Source organism: Hemitrygon akajei, unplaced genomic scaffold (genome assembly GCF_048418815.1).
Source record: "Hemitrygon akajei unplaced genomic scaffold, sHemAka1.3 Scf000069, whole genome shotgun sequence".
Lineage (NCBI taxonomy): Eukaryota > Metazoa > Chordata > Chondrichthyes > Myliobatiformes > Dasyatidae > Hemitrygon > Hemitrygon akajei.
This window is the reverse complement of record NW_027331955.1, coordinates 229,635-248,884: the sequence shown is the minus strand read 5'-3', so window position 1 is coordinate 248,884 and position 19,250 is coordinate 229,635. Positions and strand designations below refer to the sequence as shown.

Genomic DNA, 19,250 nt, shown 5'->3' with positions numbered 1-19,250 from the left:
TGTCTGATCCAGGCAGTTTGTGATGGGTCGGTGAGGAGGGAGCTTCATTCTGTGTCTGACCCCGGGAGTGTGTGATGGGACAGTCTGGAGGGAGATTCACTCTGTGTCTGACCCCGGGAGTGTGTGATGGGACGGTGTGGAGGGAGATTAATTTGACTTATCCAGGGATTCTGTGATGAGATGGTATGGATGGATCTGCACTCTGCGTCTGAGCCGGCGTGTGTCTGATGAGAAGCTTTGGAGGGAGCTGCATTCTGTGTCTGATTCAGGGAATGTGTAATGGGTTGGGCTGGTGGGAGATTCACCCTGTGTCCAACAACTATAGTGTTTAATGGAAAGAAGGTAAGAGAGCATTCTCCAGGGAGTGTGAGGTAAGGTGGTGCGGAGGGAGATCGTGTGAAAGGATGTGTGAAGGAAGCTTCGCTCTGTGTCTGCCCTTGTGTGTGAGCGATGGAATGTTGCAGAGGGAGTTTCAATGTGTGTTTTATATTGGGAGTGTGTGATGGGATGGTATGGAGGGAGATTGACGCTGTGTCTGACACCGGGAGTGTGTGATGGGACGGTGTGGAGGGAAATTCACTCTGTGTCTGACCCCGGGAGTGTGTGATGGGACGGTGTGGAGGGTGATTCACTCTATGTCTGATCCGGGGAGTGTGTGATATGATGCTGCGGAGGGAGCTTCTCTGAGTTTCTGACGGGGGACTATTTGATAGGTAGGTGTCGAGGGAGGTAGTCGGGGCGAGATGGTGGTGGAACGAGCTGCAGTGTGGTTCTGTCCCTGGAATTGTGTAGATGCAGATGGAGCTTCACTCTGCGCTTTAACCCTGGGAGAGTGTGATGATATTTTGAGGAGGAGGCTTCACTTTATTTCTGACCCCAGGAATATCTGATGTCTCTTTGTGGAGAGTACTTTGATCTGTGTCTGACCAAAGGAGAGATTGATGGGACGATGCAGACGGAGCTTCACTCTGACACCCCATGCTGTTTGCTACTGTTCCATTCTCTTTTTCACGACCTCTGTGGGCGCAGGTCAGATATTATACAGTATATTAGCTTCCAATCTCTTTTGTCGTTTTTGGCTGTGAGAGCAAGGAGAGTGCGCAGGACTGTAGGGGTCAGGATAGAACACGTATGGGTGCGGGGAAACGGTGGACAGCCTGGATGGGGATGGGGAGTGAGGAGATCCTGGGGACCAAACACCGCCAGACTGACATCCCTCAGCCTGGAGCTGAGACGCTGCTGTACCAGTATGAGGAGCTCAGACCCATTATTGCAGTTCACCGGGCAGCAGTATCCCCCAGGTCACTGTATCTCCTCTAATGAGACTCAAATCCGACACCAAGACAGGAAGTTACAGCGGTTTATTGATTTCATTATGACAAATGTAAATTAAACAATGTGTGAGCTGCTGACGTGTGGGAATTAATAAACTGCTCCCGACTCACTCACAGTCACACACAATTAACTGACCGACGACAACCGGTGACAGATTGAATGATCTCACCTTCGCTCCATACCGGGGAACCGATAATCATTAAAATTACATTTGGGGGCTGTGTCCTGGATCTAGTGTCATATCTAAGGTATTTGTCAAATTAACACCATTACATTGGCCAGTCTGCCAAATGCACGGTCCTCAACCCAATGTGAACAAAAGGATTATCTCCTGGGATAATCCCATCCTAGGACACCGGTTTCCCAGACTGAGCCCCGGCCCCGGGCTCTTCCTGTTTGTGTGAATTCCCGGATCTTACGTGGGGAAGCCTCAAACGCGCACATCCGACGGAGGCCGCACTGCTGGACAGCAGGCGGAAATACGTCACTGCAGGAACGCTTCCGATGTCAGAGAGCAAGAGAGTGAAGCCAGTTTCATTTGAACCGTTCGGAATTAAACCTGGCGCTCGGCCATTAAAAGTAAGGTTGGACGTTAAAGGGGAGGGCGGGGAATCGGCTAAAATGTCCCCATCCCGCGGGCGGGGATGTTCACATATTCAGATGTTCACAGCTCCACTGTCGGTCTGGGTCTGGGTTCCTGCAGAGATCTCAGTTCCTTCTCCCCGGTCCGACTGAACTGATTCCCGTACAGCCTGAAACAGATGGAAGAATAACGATGAAATAAACAGATCAGACAACAGTATCAATAGCAGGGGACTGGAGTTAATTCAGGGGTGTCAAACTACCGTCCCGCGGGATGATTTGGGGGAATAAAGAAGTATATTCACCACCAGTTATATGCATCTGTACGGCAGCCGCCCTCTTTTCCACCGCGGTCTGTGTCGCTTGCTGCACCGGCAGCTTACTGTGTGTAATTATAAAACTATAGGCGGCAGTTAACCACCCGCTGTGCATAAGCACCTACCACCAACAGTCAGTGTTCAACAAAAGTCGAGAGACTCATGATGGAGCCGTCAAGGCCGGCTATATTATTGCCAACAAAAGTCGAGAGACTCATGATGGAGCCGTCAAGGCCGGCTATATTATTGCCAACAAAAGTCGAGAGACTCATGATGGAGCTGTCAAGGCCAGCTATATCATTACCAACAAAATAGCTGCTGCGTCGAAGCCATACTCAAAGGGCCAATTCATCAAAGCACGCATGCTGACGGCGGCTGAGCTGGTGTGCCCTGAGAAGAGACAGGCTTTTGGTAATATCAGCTTGTCAAGAAATACTGCGGCAGAGAGAATCAGGGACCTTGCAGGAGATTTGAGCAGTCAACTAAAAGACAAAGTGAAGTCACTTATTGCCTTCTCTGTTGCAATTGATGAGAGCACCAACGTGACTGATGTAGCTCTATTTGGAATATTTATTCGTGGTGTTGATGCGTCTTTGACCGTCACCGAGGAGTTTGTGGAGATGGTGCCCATCGCAAACACTACAACGGCGAAAGACGTTTTCTCCAGCCTCGACGAGGCCTTGGGCAGACTGGGGGTTGACTGGAGCCACGCTGTCAGCATGGCAGCAGATGATACACCGTCCATGGTCGGGAAAACGGCAGGTGTTGTTGTGAAACTCAGAGAGAATCCAGAGCAGAAATTCTGGAATTTTCTTTGTAGTTTACACCAAGGGGCATTATGTAGCAGGAGCCTTAAAATGGACAACGTCATGGATGTAGTTATCAAAGCAGTTAATGTTATTAGAGCCAAGGGACTCAACAATCGGCAATTTGAAACTCATTTGTCCGAAAGTAATATTGGACACGGCCTCCCCTACCACACAGAAGTCCGCTGGTTGAGCAGAGGGGCTGTGCTCAAAAGTTTTTATTTTCAATTACGTGCGGAAATTGGACTATTCATGAACGAGAAAGGGAAGCCAGTGGCAGAGCTGGATGACCCAGACTGGCTTCATGATCTTGCATTTTTGTTGCATATAACAGAGCACTTATCTGTGCTTAATGTTAACATGCAAGGCCGCAACAATTTTTTTATGGAATACTACGACAGCATTCATGCCTTTCAAATTAAATTAGGCCTGTGGGGGATGTAGCTGTCCGGAGCAACTCAGTTCATTTATCCTCTTTGCAGTTTGTGCGTGTCGCTCATGGGAATAATGACAATATGGACAGGTACAAGGACAAAATATCACGGTCGAAAAGTGAATTTCAGAATCGCTTCCAAGCCTTCCCTCAGCTCGAGAAGGAATTCTCACTATTTTGCTCGCCGTTTGCCGTCAACACAGCATCAGATGTGCCGGAGGAACTCCAAATGGAACTAATTAAAATTCAGTGTAACTCAACTTTGAAATACAGATTTGAGACTGTGGATCTGGACTCATTCTATCAATATCTGGGACCGATGTACCCCGAGATGACAGACTTTGTCTCAAAGATCCTTTGCATGTTCGGGACAAGATATATCTGTGAGTAGGCAGCTCCATAATGAAGATTAACAAATTCAAGCTGCGCTTGCAGCTGACACACAGACATCTAAATGACATTATGATAATCACAACTGCCCAGAAACTGGTCCCTAATATTGAGAGGCCGGTTAAAGCCAAGAGATGTCAGGTGTCTGGAAGCAGCAAGTGAAAAATTATAAATATTGAGTGTCATAATATTGTGACTCATTCATTTTTTGACTATTCTATTATTGTAAATGTGATTACTTCAATAAAAATTAGAGGCTAACTGTGCTCATTGTCTAAGTTTGATTGCTGGAAGCAGGCTAATAAAAAATTAGCTGCAGTTGTGTAGCCTACATTAACAGTTTGTTTCGTTAGGTCTACTTTTGTGTCTGCTAATGTTCGATTTCAAAAGGTTTATTAATGGCAAGGGTGTGGCTCCCAAAACAATCTTAGCTAAAAGAGCATCGTTTTTTTCTCTCTCTCGTCACAACTTTCTTGCAGCCTATGACTGTAAGTTAATACCAATAATAAAAATAATGCTTGCTAAGAAATCTTCTTCATAAGAAACGAAATTCGTAAAGTGAAACACTTTGTAGTTCTCGCAGAGACTGAGGCACATGAGAGCAGGTTGAAAAAACGGAGGCAACGAAAGCTGTGGGAGCACTCGCGTATTCACAGCTGATCCGGCCCGCATGAAGTCGCATTTTGCCCAATCCGGTCTGAGACCTAAGATAAGTTTGACACCCCTGGGTTAATATTTGAACAACACTCACAGACAAATATCACCAGAAAACCCGCGGATCCGCTTATATTTTATCAGATTGAACATTAACACAAACACTCACTGGATCCGCTCCAGACTCCGGAGGGTCAGTATGAGGCGGCGGAGGGCGGGGACAGATCGGTCTGTCAGAGAGTTATAGCTCAGGTTCAGCTCCATCAGTGATGGGTTCGTACTGAGAGCGGAGGCGAGATCCTCGACACCAGAATCTGTGAGACCGATATTGTGCAGCCTGGAGTTGAGAGAGAGAGTGAGGGTGAAGGACACAGAGAGACAGGAGACGGTACAAATCCCCAGTGTTTATCAGTAACACAGTTACTGATCACATTAATGTTCAGTGTTAGACACCCAGTGACTGTAAACACAATCTCCCACTGTCTAGTACTTACCACAGTGTCTGTATTTTACACTCCGGGTTCCTCAGAGCCGCAGACACCAGTTTCACTCCTGAATCTCCCAGTTTATTAACACTCAGATCCAGCTCCGTCAGTGATGGGTTCGTACTGAGAGCGGAGGCGAGATCCTCGACACCAGAATCTGTGAGACCGACATTCTCCAGCCTGGAGATGAGAGAGAGTGAGGGTGAAGGGCACAGAGAGACAGGAGACGGTACAAATCCCCAGTGTTTATCAGTAACACAATTACTGATCACATCACATTAATGTTCAGTGTCAGACACCCAGTGATTGTAAACACAATCTCCCACAGTCTGGTACTTACCCCAGTTTCTGTATTTTACACTCCAGGTTCCTCACAGCCGCAGACACCAGTTTCACTCCTGAATCTCCCAGTTTATTCGCCCCAAGTCTAAACATAAACAGACAAATTGATGAAGAACATGTTTTAAACTGTGGGTCTGAGGGAATGTCTCTCACTCGGCTATTTCAGCAAACATTAAACCCTCCAGTAAATCACTGATCGGAGTTCCCATCACAGTCAATGTCCCTCAATGCCCAGCTCCAGGGTATTAACCGAATGTCAGTAATATAGTCTGTCGGTGTGACCCTGTAAACTCCACAAATTCTGTCACATTCCCAGTTGGTTAGAAAAATGTTCCTGATGTGAGAGGGTCAGAAGGAGCAGGGTTGAATTGGAGAAAATCCCACAGTGAGTAACTGGGGAAATGCCAATTGGAGATGGTGGAAGAGACACCACCTGTGGAAAAGGGATAGGGAGACAAAACATGAAGGACGAAGAGGGATGGGGAAGAGAGATCCCACAGGAAGAAGGAGGTTGTGAAAGAGAGATCCCACAGGAGGAAAGGGATCAGGAAGAAATATCCCACAGGAAGAAGGGGGAAGAGGAAGAACCATCCCACAGGAGGAAGGGGGATGGGGAAGAGAGATCTCACTGGAGGAAATGGAATGAAGAAGAGAGATCCGACAGGAGGAATGTGAATGGGGAAGTGACAGAACACTGGATGGGGAGGAGAGATCCCAGAGAATTATACAGGATGGGGAAGAGAGCTCCCGCGGGAAGATTGATCCCACATGAGGAAGGGGGTTTGAAGGAAGGAGGATGAGTATGAGAGATCCCACTGGAGGAAGTGGGATAGGGAACAAACATTCCAGAGGAGGAATGGGAATTGGGAAAAGAGATCCCACAGGAGGAAAGGGGATGGGGAAGAGAGATCTATCAGGAGGAAGGGGATTGGGGAATTGAGATCCCACAGGAGGATACTGATGGGAAATGATAATCCCACAAGATGAGAGGATGCAGAAATAGATTGCACGGGAAGGGAACTGATGCCCACAATCTGGAGAGAAGGTGCGCCCATGGGGCTGGGTATCTGGTAGTGAGCATAGTCACTCAGATGGATTGATGGTGATAGAGAAGGGCAGGAGAGGACTATCACACAATGGTATTTCTTTCCTTCTCACTGAAACGGACTACTGACACTCTCTTGTCCCTCACCAGGAAGGGGGTGTGAATCTCTGACCCACCTGCTGTATTCAGTGTCGGTCTGGGTGTCAGTAACAGTGAGAAGGAACATTGTCAATGGACGTGTCACAGGCAGCGAGAAACACGGTCATTCCTGCGATTTACCACCATTAAACCAATGGCCGTTGTTCACTGATCTGATGAAGTCTCCAACATCCCTTCACAATGAACCACAGAAGATTCCCTTCCTTGGGGAGTTACTGACTGATCCCCTGGGCATTTGTCACAATTCTTCACTATCTGATTTACTACAGTTTTACACAAATTCCTTAACATTGAAACAAGAGAATGGAACAGTTTCATAGATCAGAGTGAGAGATAAATCAAGTTACCTCAACTCCTGGCACTTATGCAGCCCGGGTCCCAGCCGCTGGATTCCTTCACATTGAATTTGGCAGCCCTGCAGATTGAGGTGTTTTATTGTATTACAGAGACCGATGACATGAGACAGGACCGCGCAGTCAATCGGGGACATCGTCATTCCACTGAATGAAAGTGATTTCACAGACCCCAGAGTTTCGTGAGCCAGTCCATGATTCTGAGACTCAAACAGGTAGTGCAATGTGTTCAGGAGTCTCCTTTTACCAGCTTCACTCTCTGTGTTTCCAATCTGGCGTTTAACCTCCTCCTTCACCCAGTCAATCACCCGGCAGGTTGCTTGATGAGGAAATGGACCCAGAAACTTCTCCAGGCCCCGAGCTGTCATTGGGGAGGAGAGACCAGCAACAAAACGGAGAAATACGTCAAATCGACCATCTGTCATGCTGTGGGCTGTGATGAGGAATTTCAGGATATCTCCGGGATGTGGATTCAGGAATTGTGCGATGGCAGCTACAAACTCTTGGATGGTGAGGTGTGGGAATGTGTACACCACGCTCCGGGCAGAATCCTCTCTCTCCAAAAGCTCCATCAGGAACCCGGACAGGAACTGGGAAGGCTGCAGATTGTAGTTGATCAAATCTCCATCTGTAAACACAATCTTCTTATCAAACACTCCTCTGAAGGCCATCTGACCTACCCTGTGTAACACATCACGGGGGTTCTCAATCTCACGGCCGTGATTTTTCAGGATGTTGTAAATATAATAGGCATATAACTGAGTGATGGTCTTGGGAAGTCTCTGCGGATCCCTGACTCTTTGTGTGAAGAAGGGACCCAGTGCCAGAGCGAGGATCCAGCAGTAGGAGGGGTTGTAGCTCATGGTATACAGAATATCGTTCTCCTCTACGTGTCTGAAAACAGCTGCTGCCACTGTCTGATCTTCAAAATGGCTTTCAAAATATCCCTTCCGTTCCTCACCAACAAATCCCAGAATTTCAGCCCAGATCCCGATCTCCGCCTTTTCCAATAAATGTAACGCACTGGGACGGGTGGTCACCAGCACTGAACACCCTGGGAGCAGCTTGTGCTGGATTAAACTGTACACAATGTCAGACACCTTGCACTTGAATTCAGGGTCTGTGCATGCGTACTGAAGTTCTGTGCCTCTCCGACTGTTGGCAAAATTAATATTGTCATTGAATTCATCCAAACCATCGAATATGAACAGCAACCCCTCTGGGTTCTTCCAGACCTCTCTCAGGATATTCCCAAAGTAAGGATACTGATCCAGAATCAGTTCCTTCAGGTTAATTCGACAGTTAATACTGTTTAAATCGCGGAATTTGAAACTGAAGACAAACTGGAACTGTTGATATATTTTCCCCGTTGCCCAGTCATAAACAATCTTTTGTACCATTGTTGTTTTTCCGATCCCCGGGACTCCGGCCACTGCTGACGAACTCCCAGATTTGGATTTACTCCGGGAAAAGCTGCTCTGGAAGAACTGATCAATCCGGATTTTCTCCAGCTCTCTGCGGAGATGTTTCTCTCTCCACTCCTCGTGGTCTCTGCCTCTTGCCAGCAGCTCGTGTTCCACCAGTCTCCGATCTCGAAGAGTAGAAACGACCGTGAGCTCAGCGTATTGATCAACCAGCTGGAAAACCTTCACCTTCTCCCTCATCAGGATCGTGTTCACTCTCAGTGTTTCAGTTTGTGCCCGCAGAGTCTCCTTGTGTTTCTGTTGAACATCTTCCATGGGAAGAGAGAACATTGTGAAAATGTTAAATAGCTCATCTGATAAAGAACTTTATAACTACATTCCAACATTCAGTGTTTGAAATTGCATGGAGTAATTCAATGCTTCCATGGATATTAGGACAGAAAGTAAAACTCTGTTCACAGACACCGGAACTGACAGTGATGGATGTCCCAGAAAATGTCCAGTCCTCATATTCTGGTACTAATGACTTGTGATGGTGAACATTACCCTGATATACTATTCCAATCCTGACTGCACTCCATTACAGCAACATTTCACTATATTTAAAGCATTCTTTGCATCATTAACAGACGATGTTAATGTTAATCTGGTGGGGAAATATGGAGAGCAGGACACTCTGCATTTTGGCAAAGCTGCACACTGGGGGGTTACAGATGTCCACTGCTCTTGTATGAAAATTGGAGCAGAATATGTTGGAAATACTCAAGTCGGGCATCATCTGTGGACAGGATCACAGTGAAGATTCGGATCGATAGCCCATCGGAACGACAAGAATGAAAATGCATATTTTTCAGTCTCAGTGATGGAGGAGCGGAGGAAAGATGGAAAGGAATCTCCGTGAATGGCAAAGACCATAAGCGTCGTGTGTGTGTCGAGAGGGTGGTGAAGTCTTGGCAACTGCTACTGATCAGTCTGGCCGGTGGAGTGTGGGGCACAGTATTATGATGCCTCCGCCTATCAGAGTCGACCATGGATATTGTGTCCCAGCTGACTGGATACGCAAGACAGGACACTCTTCCATTTGTTAACTTTCTTTTCTTATGATAGTTTCTTCATTTTTATGGCTTATGTTTTCATTTCTGTTCAGTGATGTGTACCCCTTATCAGAATTACATATGCTTGTACGGAGTGCTGAATCCTCCTTGCGTTGATGAAAATATATCCTTAGAGCTAATTGTGGATTTCAGTAATGGCAAGATGAGGGAACACGACACACCAGTCCTCAGAGAGATCTGATATGGAAAGAGTGAGCAATTTCAAATTCCTGGCTGTCAATATCTCCGAGTGTCTAACCTGGCCCCAATATATCAAGGCAGCTACAAAGAAGGCACAAAAGCGGCTATATTTCATCAGGAGTTTCCAACATCACTCGAATATTTCTACAGGTGTAACTTGGAGTGCATTGTAACTGGCTGTATCACCGTCTGGTTCATGGGGACTACTGTACAGCATCGGAGTAAAACGCACACTCAACAATTCAGGAACAACTTCTCCTCTGCCATCCAGTCTCCGAATGGATATTGAACCCATCGATAGTGACTCACTAATCTCTTTTTTTATTTCTATTTCTACACAACTTATTTAATTTAATTTTATAGAATCACACAAATATGCATAGCTATATATGCTGTATATGGTTTCTTTGGAAATTAGTACCATTATTTGAATTAATTGTGTTAGCTTTAGTGATGCAAGAACTAATTTCCGATCATCCCTGAATAGCTGTGTCAAAGTATAATCTGTTCATTATTTTTTTCTGATTTGATACCTGCTTTGTGCCCATTTCAGTAAATTAGACAACCATAGTGGGCTTTGTAATTCGCTCTGGAAAATGTCTCCATTTATTTTGATAACAGTGGTTGTTCCTCGGTGGTTGTTAATATGGCGATTATTATAAGTCACTGCTTCATCAGATGTTGTAGAAACTTCACAAAGATTGGGTGCATCTTATATATATTAGGAACTTCTCTTATACACGCGAGGGACAGAATCAAATGGTTTTTGATAGACAATATAATATTGAAAGATTTCGGCTTTCCCCAGGGCTTGCTATAGAATTGCATAATCTATTATCAGTTGCTCCTTAAATCCGTTCACACCCAAACTGTATTCTTACTACACTTCTGTATGTTTGTTGTGGCTATCTGTGTGTGGTAATTAGTTACGAGATGCATGATATTACAATATTATATGTAAAATTGTCTTGTCATTGAGAAGCCAATAATAACATAGTAGGTGAACTTTCAATCGTCTTATAAATGCAGAATTCAAGCTGTCCTTGAGGCTAGTGGTACATACATTCAGCCTTTTATATCTTCTGCCCCATGGGAATATGAAAGAGAGAATGTCTGAGGTGGTTTGGGGTTCAGCAGCGAGGTTTTGGGCGGGGGAAGTAGCGTTTTGCCAACCTGATTGTGTTCTTCGAGGAGGTGCCAAAGGTGATGGATGAAGTTACACATGGATATTGTCTGCTTGGATATTATTTGGGTGTTTGACAAGGTCCCACATTGGAGGCTCATACAGAAAATTAACATGCTTGATAAATGCGGGGAATAGCCCTTGCTGACGGGGAACCACACTGGGAGAAACTTCTTTCACTGGCGGTGGTGAATCTGTGAAATTATTGTCATAAACAGCTGAAGATGACAAGTAATTGAGTATATTTAAAATGCAGGTCGATATGTTCCTGATTAGAAAGATTGTCAACGTTTACTGGGATAATGGGGTAGAGAGGAATTGAAGAGCAAATTCACTGAGCCGAATGGCTTAGTTCTGCTCCAAGGTCTTCTGGTTTGTTGGAGCATCTGGAGTATTGTATTCACTTCTGATTGTCCAGCTCTTGGAAGGATTGGAGAGGGTGCAGAACAGATTCATCAGGGTGTTGCCTGGATTCGGTGGCATGTGCTACAAGTAGAGGTTTGATAAACTTGCTTTGTTTACTCTGTTTACTTTATTTATCTGTTGATAGAATAGAGATCTGACAGAGGTGTACAAGTTTGAGAGATAAGAGTTTGTGTACACAGCCTGTATTTTGTTGTTGTTTTTTTCACATATGACAGGTATCAAATACCAAAGGGCATTTGGTTAGGATGAGATGGGGTAAACTTACAGCACGTGGGTATTTTTTTCACAGTGCAGTGGGTTCCTGTAATTTATTTTCTGGGTCATGTCGGAGGCAACTATGATATACATTCTTCTAGATGTACACATGAAATGTGCAGGAAATGTAAGGGTACGGTCAATAATATAGAAGAGAACACCAAAGTAGTTTCGTAAAATTGAGAGGGTCGCTATCGGATAGCTGGAAAATGATGTTGCAGATATAGTAACGGGTGAAGAGGAAATGCCAGACAAACTCTGTGGAAGTCACTAGCGAAATTACAAAATGTAAAGAGCATCAGCGGACAGAATTGATTGCAACTGCTATGACGAAGGAGAAGGTGAAGTATCTGAAGATAGAAAAGTCCCCTGGACTGAACGATACAGAATATCAAGAGCCTGCTTGGGGTGTGTGGGCATTCCCAGAGCGTAAGGACATGGAGTGAAGGCTTCACCAGGGCCACCAGCTGGATTAGTGGAAATATGCATGGTAGAATATTCAGGCTGCAACGGGATATTGTACCCTGAACCAGAGATCAGCGAATGATTACTGGTGAACTTTGATTCCCAGGTTCTATCAAGTCACAGTCAAACATTTCAGATCTGATTTGAACTGGTTCAAACTGAGTTTGAACATCACTCACCTATCAGGTCAGAGGGTAATTCAGATAACCCTTGGGCAATGTTCATGTATTCTTGTGGATCAGGACCTGTTTAAATCAAAATAATGTCCATGAAAATAGAACTAATATAATTAAAACTGTTTATTTCAATGTGTCTTTGTGTTCAGTGTGTGTTTTTAACGTACCGAGCTCCTGTATTTCCCTCAGTATTCTGTCCAACTTTGGTAACTCAGACCTCCATGTCACAAAGGATTCCCACATCGCCCTCCGGGCCTGGGAACCTTTGCCATTTACCAAACTGAGGAAGAGTCTGGAACCCTCTGTCCGGTTTCCTTTCTCTGTCAGTTCAGTGACTTTCTACAAAAGGAAACAATGGACTTATTGTGGAGCAGACAGACAGATATAGAGAATGTGCAGGAAACAGTAACTGAATGAAACTCTAAATCTATATTGTGTAAGAATAGGGATTTACTGACACCCTGCAGTATATTCAACATGATTAATTTACTTGTCCTTCAATGTGCAACATTACGGCAAAACGATGCCACAACAAGAACGGAAGAGGGGGAGAGTGAGAGAGGAAAAGAAATGGATGGCGGGCATCACTGTATCGTTGCTGAAATAAGATCATTGTTGGGTGCTTACATCTATGGATACATACTTAAATGGTTGGGTTGACTCTGTTCTCTTAGAAAAATAAAAGTCCTTATAAAGAGGTGACATCGGACTGGACGATGTAGCTGTGAAGAAACTGCACAGGAAAAATTACTCTGATGGAACAGTAACCAGGTTGTCGGCTACAAATTCCAGTGGGAATGTGAAGAGGCATGTAAAGAGGTCAATGTTAAAATAGTCATGGGGAATTTCAATATGCAGGTAGCTTTGGAAAATCAGGTCAATGCCAAGTGAGGGACTTCACAGAATGCCTCTGAGATGGCTTTTGAGAAAAGCCTGTGGTTGAACCCACTATAAGAAAGGCAGCTCTGGAGTCTCTGTTGTGTATTGCACCATATTTAATTGGGGAGCTTAAGGTAAATAAAGAGGCAGTGATCATAAAATAGCAGAACTCACACTGCAGTTTGAGAGGAGAAGGTAAAAGTTAGAGGTATCCGTATTACAGTGGAATAAAGGAATTACAGAGGCATGAGAGAGGAGCTGGGCAAAACAAAAATGGAAGAGGACACTAGCAGAGGCAACAGCAGAGCAGGGATAGATGAGGATTCTGGGAGCGATTCGGAAGGCGCAGGTAGAGGTACATAATCCCAAAGATGAAACATTATACCAGAGGGAGGATGATCAACCGTGGCTGACGAGGAAGTCAATGCCAGGACAAAAGCAAAGGAGAGGGCATAGAATATAGAAAAATATAGTAGAAAGCTGGAGGACTGGGTAGCTTTTACTAGACAGCAGAAAGCAACTAAAAAGCCGTACGTAGAGAGAATATGAATGTAGCCTGGCTAATAATGTAAAATAGCTTACCATTTTTTGGATATATATGTCCTTTTAGGACAACCTATTGATTTTTGGTGTCATGAGATATCAGCTTTGTGAGTGGTAGTTCATGTGTAAGCAATCTTAATGTTTTCCCAGGAAGTTACCGGGAAAGTTGTTGAACCGAAGGATGTGTGTGTTGTCTACATGGACTTTAGCACGGCATTTGACAAGGTTCCGCAAAGGAGTGTGGGCAAGAAAGCTCAGTTCCTCAGCATTCAAGGTAAACTGGTAAACTGGATTGGACAATGGCTTTTCTGAAGAAGGCAGAGAGTGGTGAGAGACTGTTGCATCTCTGACTGGGAGTTTGTAACTCGTGTGGTGCCATAGGGATCAGTGCTGAGTCCGTTGTTGTTTGTCATCTATATCGATGATCTGGATGAAAATGTGGTTAACTGGATCAGTAAATTTGCGGATGACACCAAGAGTGGGGACGTGTGGTGGAGAGTGAGGAAGACGACCAAAGCTTGCAGTGGTGTCGAAACCAGCTAAAAAATGGGCTGTAAAATGACCGATGCAATTTAATGCAGACAAGTACAACATACAGTAACCGGTAGGGCACTAAGGAGTGTGGTAGAACAATATATCCGGAATACAGGTCCATAATTCATTAAAAGTGGCGACAAAGGTAGATAGATCAGAAAGGATTTGGCACACTAACCTTCGTAAATGAAAATAATGAGGACAGGAGATGAGATATCATGTTGAACGTGTATAAAGCGTTGGAGAGGCCTATTTTTCAGTATTGTGTGCAGACCCGATCATCTACTTATAAGACAGATGTAAAGAAGGTTGGAAGAGTGGAGAGAAAATTCACAGGGATGTTGCCGGGACTGGAGGACCTGAGGTATAAGAAAAGACTGAACAAGTCGGGCTTTATACCTTGGAATGCAGAAGATGAAAGGGTGATTTGATAGAGGTACACAAAATTATGAGGGTCACAGATAGGGTAAATGAGGGGAAACTTCTTCACTCAGAGGGTGGCGAGAGTGTGGAAGCGGCTAGCAGCGCAAGTGGTACAAGCGGTTAAGAGAAGTCTGGATAGATATATGAATGATAAGGGTGTAGAGCGCCATGGCCCAGTGCAGGTCAATGGGAATAGGCAGTTTCAGTAGTCCGGCATGGAATAGATGGGCCAAAGGGCCTATTTCTGTACTGTACTTTTCTATGACTATGACAAGTCAGCCACTCATTGCTTGGGAATTCAGACAAGCTGTGCTGTGGTTAGCAGGTTTCCCTCGCTCAAGTACAGCAGTGAAGCCATTTTGCCCAATTTACAATCCGACAGTTTAATATTCATCCTGGATTAATGAACTGAGGTGAATTTGACCGACGGTACAGGTAAAATACAAAATTAATTTTAGACTGACTGCCTGTTCAACAGTCCAGATATGCAGTCACTGTTCTTATATCACACTGATAAATACAGCAGGTATGAGAGGAAAAGGTGACGCTGAACCTACAGTTTCCAGTGCTCCCCACCTTAACAGCTGAAACCAGATCTGTTGGAGACAAGTCAGAGATCAAAGTCTCCATTGTCATGTCGAACTCCTAGAACGTGCAGGAGATTAATATTGATCACTATTCCCTCTGATATCAGCAGTTCAGTAACAATACACTAAATACACTCACCTCATTTTCTTCTCTGCTGAGATGTCCCTCCTTTGTCAACATCCAACCGAGTCTTTCAACCTTTTCTTCAATCGCCTGTTTGAGTCTGTCTCTGTAGTACTTTGTCAGTTGGTACAGTCGATACTCCTCCCCCTGTGCCAGGAGGTCGGAGATTGTAAACACCGGCTCTGCGAATATAAAAACCGACCCATCAATGCGCTGGGCATGACGTTACCAGAAGGACCACATTCACTAGAAACCTGTCTCTACCACCGTCCCACCCACTTGCTGATTTCAGTTTAAAATGGGCAATAAATGTTGGGACTGTCAATGATAGTCGCTTCCCAGAGATACTCTCTCCATCCTGGTGAGTACTTTTCCCATAACTCATATCCTAGAAATACTCTTTTATCCAGACAGCTGCATTTCCTCCGATACACATCTTGGAAATCCTCAGAGCAGGTAGCACATTTCCTGTAGTGGGGTAACAGGTGCCTCACTACACCACATGCACCACATCAACACATTTTCCCTCTCTGACCAGCCCTCCAACAAGGAATCACATTTACCCGCTTCCTACCTCATTCTTTGAACACATCACCCTCATATTTCACTCACCTGCTCCTTGTTGGGCACTTGACAATTCCGTGTTTAATGAGCTTCCCAGCTGACCGTCAGTCGCCTCACTTGTGCTGGTTCCAGGGTCCTGATCGGTGTCTCTGACGTCACTGTCTCTGGGCTGAATTTGCTCCTCCTCCTCTGCGGCTGGACCGCATTCCATTGGGACATTGCTCTCAATCTGACCCTGCTTTGGTACCTTGTTTCCCGTGTCCCGATCATCTTCCCTCGATGATCCGCCTGGTAAAAACCGCTTGAGTACTTTCTGTACCCGATTTAATTTCCCACCTGAAGTAAATGATGAATAGCAGGTTTAGAGTGATTTATACTCGAACAAGCATTCACAATGGGTGTCTGCAATAGAGTCGAGACTCCGCAAAACCAGAGTTGGAGTGGGACTGTGCTGGTGAATGTGAACCACACCTCCTGCCAGGTGACCATCCTGATAAGCCGGTGTCTGGACACATCCACTCCCAGAAAAAGAACTGGACAGACACAGTAACACTGATCACCGAATACACATTAGTTGAACAGACTGATAACCAGAGGTTATTACTGGAACGGCATCAGGTAATAGCGGGAATTATCACTGGGATTATCTTTCCCATACATGAATCTCTCTGGATCACAAAATGTCCAGTCACCTGTGTCACTCACAGACAAGCCACTGGATTACTCATGGTCAAATCCTCCAGATTAAATGTTCTCCGTTTGCTTTGTCACACACTGTCTTATCCCCTGGGTCACAGAATGACTATTGCCTTGAAACGAACAATGTCCAGTCTCCTGGGTTACAGACTGACCATAACCTTGAAGTCCATGATGCCTGGTCCCCTGGGTCCCATCCCGTCTCCTGGATAATGATCGTCAGGGAACAACCGTACAAATTATTGGCAAATGGAGAGTCTTGTGTGCAGTTCTAGTAGCTAAACTTAAAATCTCGCTTTTGCAGTTGCTAATCTATAGGATGGACGTGACTCAGCTGGAAAGAGTGTAGAGGAGATTGACAAGAACATTACTGGATGGGGTTGTTTGGTTTTTGTGTTATATGGTTCGGCTGGGACAGTTTGCACCAGATCATGGTGCAAACTTTAACGGTGCCCTTACACACGTACATAAAAAAATCATGGTGTAGGTAGGGCAGATAGTCACAGTCTTTTTTCCCAGGTTAGGGGAGTCTGAGACTCGAGGGCAGAAATTTAAAATTATGTATAAAGTGAAAAATTGGCAGTTACCACAAGGTATCCAAAGGTTGTTTAAAATGAAAAAAAGTCGTCATGATTTAAGAGGAACATGTATATTTCAAAAACAAAGGATAAGTCCAAATGTAAAAAAATCATTGTATTTCAGTCGGAGGGGGCAACAGTTGCAGTAAGAATTAAAAAAAAAACATTCACCACATTCAACAAGTTTAAAAAACTATTTAAAAATAATTTAATGAACAAATATAAAAATACGTGATTTTAAATGAATGGGAGTAATGTAAATAAATGATACTTGTGTCATAGTCCAGTCCGTGAAGTCCGCGTTTCGGCTCACGGTCCGGTCCGTGGACTCCAGACTCCGAATCTTCAGGCTGTCCCTTGTCTCATTTGGGGCTTTATCGTAGGCACCTGATTCTCGTCATTGAGCCGGGAATTTAAGTGGCCCTGAGTTCGAGTTTAGGTGCTGGTTCGTTTTGTCAGTATCCAGTCCTTATCTCTGTGTGGTCCGTCTCGTTAGTATCCTGTACTTGCCTCTGTGTGGGTTCGTCCCATCGGTATCCGGTCCTCTCTTCCTTGCCGTTACCCTACGGTGGGATCTGACCCTCCCGGTCCTTGCCTCCGTTGGGTAAGTCAGGTTGTCATTGCCGTTACCCTGAGGCTGTACTGTTCCCTTTCTTCCCTCCGACGCCCTGCCTGGAGCCTCGCCTCGCCTCTGCCTGGGGTCTCGCCCTGTATGGAACAGACTGTCCATTTTCACGCATTCGCTAGGTAGGTCCGACCGTTTGGCCGCTACCTAGCGTTGGGAACTGTCTTGCCGTGTTCAGCGTTCTGTGTAATGAGTCCCTGCACTACGTCCTGTACCCAAGGAGGGGTCCCGGCTCGGTGTACCATGTTCCTGTCTCTCCTTCGACTCTGTGTTCTGCTTTCCAACTCGCCCTCGAGCAAGGCTCAGTGATCTGCGTTCCTGTTCTTCCTCGACTAAGGCTCTACGTTCCTGTCTCTTCCTCAACCAAGTCAAGGCTTCGGGGTCTCCTACAGTCCTAGTCACGTCCAAGGTCCTTGTCCCATCCTAGCCACGGCTTTGTGTTCTCATCTTGTCATGTGCCTTGCCCTGTAGCCACGTCTTGTTCTCACCTGGTTCTGGAGTCCGAGCCCGAGTCAAGACCCAGGTTCTGGGTTCTTGTACCGTCTCTGGCACGGAGTTCAAGCCCAGGCTCCTGGTTCCCAGTTCTATGTCGGTTCCGCTATCCTAGTTAAGTCCTAGCCCAGGACCAGAACCCTTGTCTCGTCCGGGGTCTGTGTCATGTCCAGCGTCCTTTCTTCCTCACTTCCCTTGCTTCCTTCTCACGCCTACTCCCGTTCCTGGAAGTTCAGTGTCTGTGTCTTGCTTTTGGGTCCACTCCCAACACCCACCTTGTGACACTTGGAATTGGATTTCGTGTTAAAAGATGATGATTTTTTTTTGATGTGACGATTGACTGCAAATCTGCTTTTTGTATAACAAGCTGTAGCTTCAGCCTCCGCCCTTTCGGTCAGTTTTAAAGAATATCTATGTTTTCTTGTTGTTTTTTATTATTTAGTTTTGTCTTATGAAATCATCGTTGAACATGATGTTTGTTTTTTTTGGGTTATGCTTGTACTGACAGAAATAAAATTTCTTTCATTCATTCATTCAAAAGGGATTGAAGGGGCATTTTTTCCACGAGGTGGGTGATGTGTATTAATTATGTGTAGCCAGAGGAGGCTGTGAACACAAATAAAATTACGAAGTTGAGAAGACGTAAGCAGGAAAAGGGATAGAAGAAGTCTGCAAGGGAAATCTGGGAAAAGTGGCTGGGAAATCGGGCAAGCTCAGAGACATTTAAAACAGTATGAATTAGCTGGGACCTGTGTCCAGGCTGTAATCTGTGTTTTATTCCACCCGGAATCACAGAGTTGAGCACCATCACAATGCCTACAGGAAACAGAGACAGCTGGTCATTGGTTGTACCAGGTCTCTCCTCACAGATACTGGGAATTTAAATTCAGGTAGCAGATCATCTCACGAGAGAAATACTGAGAGCTCACGTTAACCATTTGGCCACTAACCAGACATGGATTGGGGTATTAAAACAGAATCAGAATCAGGTTTATTATCACCGGCACGTGACGTGAAATTCGTTAACTCAGCAGCAGAAGTTCAATGCAAAACATAATCTAGCAGGGAAAAATATTAATG

The 19,250-nt window shown here is 45.1% G+C and overlaps 2 protein-coding genes across 3 annotated transcripts in view; both read right to left on the bottom strand.

Moving 5' to 3' along the window:
- Positions 1 to 19,250, bottom strand: part of LOC140722104 (NACHT, LRR and PYD domains-containing protein 3-like) — a 421,136-nt gene that overhangs the window by 347,370 nt on the left and 54,516 nt on the right. The window lies entirely within an intron of this gene.
- Positions 1,353 to 19,250, bottom strand: part of LOC140722073 (NACHT, LRR and PYD domains-containing protein 3-like) — a 38,935-nt gene continuing 21,037 nt past the window's right edge. Inside the window, exons 3-11 of the mRNA XM_073036871.1 lie at positions 15,828 to 16,115; positions 15,231 to 15,397; positions 12,293 to 12,464; positions 12,129 to 12,194; positions 6,896 to 8,633; positions 5,343 to 5,429; positions 5,012 to 5,182; positions 4,687 to 4,854; positions 1,353 to 2,087 (exon numbers count right to left, since the gene is read on the bottom strand). Coding sequence (XP_072892972.1) covers positions 2,000 to 2,087; positions 4,687 to 4,854; positions 5,012 to 5,182; positions 5,343 to 5,429; positions 6,896 to 8,633; positions 12,129 to 12,194; positions 12,293 to 12,464; positions 15,231 to 15,397; positions 15,828 to 16,115 — 2,945 coding nt within the window. The 3' untranslated portion in view covers positions 1,353 to 1,999. The remainder of the gene's footprint in view (positions 2,088 to 4,686; positions 4,855 to 5,011; positions 5,183 to 5,342; positions 5,430 to 6,895; positions 8,634 to 12,128; positions 12,195 to 12,292; positions 12,465 to 15,230; positions 15,398 to 15,827; positions 16,116 to 19,250) is intronic.